The following is a 6,000-nucleotide window of genomic DNA, read 5'->3' on the forward strand; positions in this document are numbered from 1 at the left end:
TCTTCTTGAGCACGCTGACCGGGTACTAGTCCAGTCCAGATCTGTCTCGCTCTGTAACGGCACAGTCTTCTTGAGCACGCTGACCGGGTACTAGTCCAGTCCAGATCCGTCTCGCTCTGTAACAGCACAGTCTTCTTGAGCACGCTGACCGGGTACCAGTCCAGTCCAGTCCAGATCCGTCCCGCTCTGTAACGGCACAGTCTTCTTGAGCACACTGACCGGGTACCAGTCCAGTCCAGACCCGTCTCGCTCTGTAACAGCACAGTCTTCTTGAGCACGCTGACCGGGTACCAGTTCAGATCCGATTATAGAGCTGGAGGCTGTCCTAATAATTCCTTACACTTAAATAGCGCTTTTCTGGACACTCCACCCAAAGCGCTTTACAGGTAATAGGGACTCCCCTCCACCCCCACCTGGATGCACACATGGTTTCTGTACTGTGTTAAGGATTGTGTTAGCTTTTCCTGGCAAATATCTGCATCTTCCCGTAAAGCTGAAAAAAGTTTTAGAACAGAATACAGAACCGCTCTTCATTACCACCCTTTTAATGCACACGGATACTGCATAACACGAAAGGGGTGCGCGTGTGCGCGTGCGCGCGTCGTCGCTGGAGATGGTGCCTCTGCTGTTGCCATGGAGACCCCTCCATGAGCCCATGTGTGGGCAGAGGGAGGGAGAGAGGAGGAGGAGGAGGAATGGAGAAGGACAGAGAGGGAAACCGGGGCTCGTGTAAATGGACGCAAAATGAAAAAAATCTGTAATGCTGCCGAAAATCCAAGAGCAGACGTGCGTCCGCAAAACAGGGTGGGAGGGACTGCGGAGATGGGCAGGCTCGGGGCCCCGCAGGGCCCGGGCCCGTACACAGGGCTGCAGCAGAGAGGGGGGACTGAGGCCCACCCTGGGTGGAGGGGGGAGAGACACCCCCTTTAGCGCCCTGCTCCAGGGCCAGCAGGGGGGGTCACGGTGCGAGCAGGTACCATTGCAGCCAGGGACGCGCAGCTGTGCTTCCTCCCGGCCCTCTTGCGCCACTGTGCATCGGCTGCATGCGATCTTGCCCTGGGCAGGGGGGGGCAAACATCCTTCTCCAGGCCCCCCTTTATGAGGCCTTGAGACCCCAGTTTCACAAACTCCAACCCCCCCCCCCGCCTCTCTCCTCGCCCGCGCTCCCTGGATTCCAGGCGAGCTCTCTCCTCCCCGTGGTTAACGCTTTCCTCCCCACCCCCCCGCAGGAGCAGATGTCCCAGGTCCTGGACGCCATGTTCGAGCGCCGGGTCCAGCCCCAGGAGCACGTCATCGACCAGGGCGACGACGGCGACAACTTCTACGTCATCGAGAGGTCAGTCCGCCGCTGCCGCCGGGCGTGTGCGTCCTGCCCCTCCGTGTGCCCGATCCAGCGGGAGTCTCCTCTCCTCCGGCCCTGTGTTTACCTGGAGTGTGTGCTGCTCTATCGCTTTTATTGCGGACATTCCTGCAGCTCCACAGCAACACTGCCTTACAAGGACAGGTGCTGGGGGAGGGGGCTCTTTCTGAGGGCAGTGGTTTCTCTGCTCGTTCTCCCCCCTTTCTCTCATCTGCAGGGGCAGAATCTCTCTCTTCCCCCCCCTCCCTCTTCAGCGGGGGCAGAATCTCTCTCTCTCTTCCCCCCCCTCCCTCTTCAGCAGGGGCAGAATCTCTCTCTCTCTCTCTCCCCCAGGGGCGTGTACGACATCCTGGTGCTGAAGGATGGTGTGAACATCTGTGTGGGGAAGTACGACAACAAGGGCAGCTTCGGGGAGCTGGCGCTGATGTACAACACCCCTCGCGCTGCCACCATCGTTGCCACCAGCGAGGGGGCGCTGTGGGGCCTGGTGAGACACTCCCGTCTCGCCTCGTTTAACCCGGGGGCCCGTTACCAGGGCTGGGGGCCAAACTGTGGCACAGCTGCAGGATAATCAAGCCCCATTCAGGGTCTGGCTCTGTCACTCGGCGTGAGTTACTGTCCTTCGAGAGAGGCGTCAGACCGAGGGCCAGTTGTCAGGGACTCCTGAGCGGCAGGTTGCGAGTCAGTTCAGCCCCCGCAGGCTGCTTTGGATGAAAGTATCTGCTGAGTGTGAGTAGTCAACTAGGCCTGGTGTCCCATCTATTCTGATCAATTCCAGGTGCTTTATTGGCATGACCGATGAGTAAAATCAGTGTTGCCAAAGCAAAACAAATACTATTAACATAAAACAAAAATCTACAGACATTTACAATAAAGACACAATCATAAGATATTTACATCTAAACAAACGGAGCATTACTGGGAGACGGGCTCACTGCTCCTCAGGCTGGGACAGGAGATCACATACTGGGCTGCCAGTTCCAGTAGGATGTGAAGCTGTTCTGATTCTGGCAAGCATGGGAACTCTGGGATTAGATTTGTAAATTTAGGAAAGAATGTTTCTCTAACTCCATCTCTGGCTGCCTGAGCCCTTAGTGCTGAGGTAGTGAGGGAGTGCAGGACTGTCAGACAGCTGTGTGACACTGACACCTAGTGGACTTCTGGCTGTAGTACAGTGTAGTGTACTGCTGTAGTTTCTCCATTACAGTCTAGTCACTTTTAGAGCTTTACAAAGAGCCCTTATTTATTTTGAGGTTCCTGCATCACATTTTGTTTGTTTTTATTTAGAGAAAGATAGAACCAAATTAGATACAAGTGACATGTTTTACACAGACCACATTTGCACAGTACAATATTGTGCATACATATTGTATGTAGGTGTGGTCTAATACTTATCCGTTTTCTCTCTCTGTCTTGCAAATATTTTTGCAGGTTTCTTAAACTGTGTACACTCAAAACAAGGAGGATGTGTAATGTTCTGCGAGTGTAGGGAGGTAGAAAAAGCACATTACATTACACTGCAAGAGAAACGAGAACAACAGAAGTAACATGCATTCAAGTTTCTCGATTCATTTGTTCTGAACCTCGGCGTGTGTTCCGGGCGCCTGTCTTCCAGGACCGGGTGACGTTCCGGAGGCTCGTCCTGAAGAACAACGCCAAGAAGAGGAAGATGTACGAGATCTTCATCGAGTCCGTGCCGCTGCTCAAGTCGCTGGAGGTGAGGCCTGGGCGTGGCTCTGGGGGGAGGGGGGTGGGGGTTCTGGGGTGAGTGATTTCCTCCCCCCACCGCGGGGCTGGGGACCCCTCTCCGCTGCCCTGACGCTGCCCTGTTCCCGCTGCCCCCCCCCCAGCTGTCGGAGCGGATGAAGATGGTGGACGTGCTCGGCGTGAAGATGTACCAGGACGGGGAGCGCATCATCGCGCAGGTAGGGCTGTCCCCACCTGTCTGCTCCCCTCGCCGCGCCACGGCCCAGCCCCCCCCCCCCACACACCGCTGACGCCCTCGCTGTCTCCCTCTCTGCCAGGGGGACAAGGCGGAGTGCTTCTACATAGTGGAGTCCGGCGACGTGAAGATCATGATGAAGAGCAAGGTGAGTCGGGGAGCCGCGGCGCCGCTCGCCAGCGGGCGGCCCCTCCCGTCCCGCTGACCTCCCCCTCCTCTCCCCCAGACGAAGGCGGATCAGCAGGACAACGCCGAGGTGGAGATCGCGCGCTGCACCAGGGGGCAGTATTTCGGGGAGCTGGCCCTGGTCACCAACAAGCCGAGAGCCGCCTCTGCGTACGCCGTCGGGGACGTCAAGTGCCTGGGTAAGACGGGGCGGCGCCCTCGCGCCCTCGCGCCCTCTCCTCCGCTCCCCTGCTCCCCCCTCATCGCTCCCTCTCTCCGTCTCGCTGTCCCCAGTGATGGACGTGCAGGCGTTCGAGCGGCTGCTGGGCTCGTGCAAGGAGATCATGAAGAGGAACATCGCCCACTACGAGGAGCAGCTGGTGGCTCTGTTCGGCTCCAGCATGGACCTGCGGGACTGAGAGACCACACCCCGTGCCTTACTGTCGCGCCCCGACGCTCCCTGACACCCCCGCCCCGACGCACCCGCACCCTGACACCCCCACCCGCCCCGACACACCGACGCTCTCACACTCCGGACTTCACGTTGACTTCCAAGCGCAGGCAGCCCCCTCTGCCCCGCCGTGCTCCCACGGAGATGCACACACAGACCCGGCTGGACAGGGGCGCGCAGGCGGACAGGCTCCGGGGGAGAGCCGGGCCCTGGCGGTGGCGATGGAGCCCCCTGGCTCCGCACACTGCCTCTCCCTCTTTCTCACACCGTACCCCCCACCCCTCTCCTGCTCCCTGCTGCCCCTCTCGGCTGTATCTATCTCTCCCTCCCCCTCTCCCCCTCTTGCACTCCCTACGTTCGAGCTCGGGAGGGTTACAGGAAAGACGGAGAGGACCCCTCCTCCCTGAACCTCCTGGGTAATTCAGGGTTCCAGCAATGAGCACAGCACGAAGAGGGTGACCCTGATCCCCCGCCCCCCGTGCGCTGAAAGGGTCAGAGAGACTCCAGGGTCCTGCCCGCGCTCCGCTGCGCTGCCGGCTGCAGAGGCACACGGGGGTCTGCGTCGTGCTGCCCTGTGCCGGCGGGGGCTGAGGCAGTCTGTAGGAGAGGCCTGCCAGGGCAGCGGTGTGGCGAGCCCGCCTGTTCTGAGGGCCACACCGCGCCGCGCACAGGGCCAGGCCCCTGCTCGGAGCCCCCGCTGGCCCCGGGGCCGCGGTTCTCGCCACACAGCGGTCGCCCCCAGCTCCCCGGACCCCTGTGCGTGGGGTACACACACCGGTTGCTGCTGTGCTAAACCGAGCTGCTCAGCTGGGGGGTGGGGGTGACGCCTGACCAAGCACAAGACCCCCCCACACAGGCAGGCGTGGGGGTTCCCGCCGGCTTCAGCGGGGAACGGAGGAGCTCGATCGCGTGGGACCCCCGGGGCCCAGCGATTCCCTGCAGGCAGCGCTCGGTGTGGCTGCTCTGGCAGAGGCCGCCCCTGGTCCGGACAGCAGGGGGCGCAGCTGTGTGTGTGACGGGCGGGGGGGGTGGGGGGAGAGGGGTCACAGCGAAGTGCCTTGGCACCGCGGGGTCCTGCGGTGGGGGGGGCGCCCCGAGTCGCTGACCGAACAGACACCGAACTACAGCCAAGGAGACCGACAAGACGGGACACTCCACTCTGAAGAAACGAGTATATATCTATAAAATCCCCCGAGAAAAAGCAAAAAAAAAAGTTTTAGAAAATGCATTTTTGAAGAAAAACGTTGAGAAAAAAATCTTTGATAAAAAAGTGTTTCCTCTTTGGGGTTGAATCCTGCCAATGATTGCTAACCTGCTGTTCTTGATTCAGTTTGTGCTGGTGATTCTACAGAATAATTTGTGTTCCGGGTTTGATTAATATATACTTTCCACCTGTATTATTATTAATAGTATATTATTACAATTTTGTTGTTTTTTTTGACTGATACTAAAAGGCAAAAGCAAGTCCTGCTTATTTCTCTTAGATTCTCTGAAGAACGAGTTGCTCTGGAAAACTGTTCAAAATAAAAAAAACAACATTTTGTTAAAAGTGTTTGTTGTTGGTTGGGGAGGGATGGCCGAACACGTCTGTGTGTCCAGAGAAGATGGTATTTCTACTTTGAACCGGCAGGAGAGTGTTCTCTGTCTGCATCTGCGGGCAGTGGGAGCTCAGAGGGACCTCAGTGCACAAGGCAGTGGGCTCTGTCTGTCTGTACACCGCAATGGCACTGCTAATGCCGGCCCTGCCTTGCAAGTCCAACTCGGCTCAGGACTCGTGCTTTCTTCCCACCACCTTTTGAACACGCAAGAGTAATCTGGGATGTTTTGCGATGCGTTACTAGAAGCAGCCACAAGGTGGCAGCCTTCTGTTGGTCTAGTTTGGCTCAGCTGGAATGCGGCACATGAACGTGCTCGTTTCAGCGTGGGGTAATTCCGTGGATGTTTCACTCAGGATTCAGGCCTGGGGCAGCTCTTGTACATGGGCATTGGGGGGAAACTCCAAGCTTTGCACTTGAGCTTGCTTTGCTTCTGGAAGCTGCTCGCTTGCAACTTTGTCTGTGTGCAGTAGGGGCCTGTGAGGTT

At 58.0% G+C, this 6,000-nt stretch overlaps 1 protein-coding gene across 1 annotated transcript in view; it reads left to right on the plus strand.

Moving 5' to 3' along the window:
• Positions 1 to 5,467, plus strand: part of LOC102684925 (cAMP-dependent protein kinase type II-alpha regulatory subunit) — a 22,326-nt gene extending 16,859 nt beyond the window's left edge. The window contains exons 4-10 of the mRNA XM_069189594.1: positions 1,230 to 1,336; positions 1,694 to 1,847; positions 2,976 to 3,077; positions 3,211 to 3,285; positions 3,385 to 3,450; positions 3,529 to 3,667; positions 3,762 to 5,467. Of these exons, the coding sequence (XP_069045695.1) occupies positions 1,230 to 1,336; positions 1,694 to 1,847; positions 2,976 to 3,077; positions 3,211 to 3,285; positions 3,385 to 3,450; positions 3,529 to 3,667; positions 3,762 to 3,886 (768 nt within the window). The 3' untranslated portion in view covers positions 3,887 to 5,467. The remainder of the gene's footprint in view (positions 1 to 1,229; positions 1,337 to 1,693; positions 1,848 to 2,975; positions 3,078 to 3,210; positions 3,286 to 3,384; positions 3,451 to 3,528; positions 3,668 to 3,761) is intronic.
• The last annotated feature ends 533 nt before the right edge of the window (positions 5,468 to 6,000 follow it).

The sequence above is a fragment of the Lepisosteus oculatus genome, chromosome 4 (assembly GCF_040954835.1).
Source record: "Lepisosteus oculatus isolate fLepOcu1 chromosome 4, fLepOcu1.hap2, whole genome shotgun sequence".
Taxonomy (NCBI): domain Eukaryota; kingdom Metazoa; phylum Chordata; class Actinopteri; order Semionotiformes; family Lepisosteidae; genus Lepisosteus; species Lepisosteus oculatus.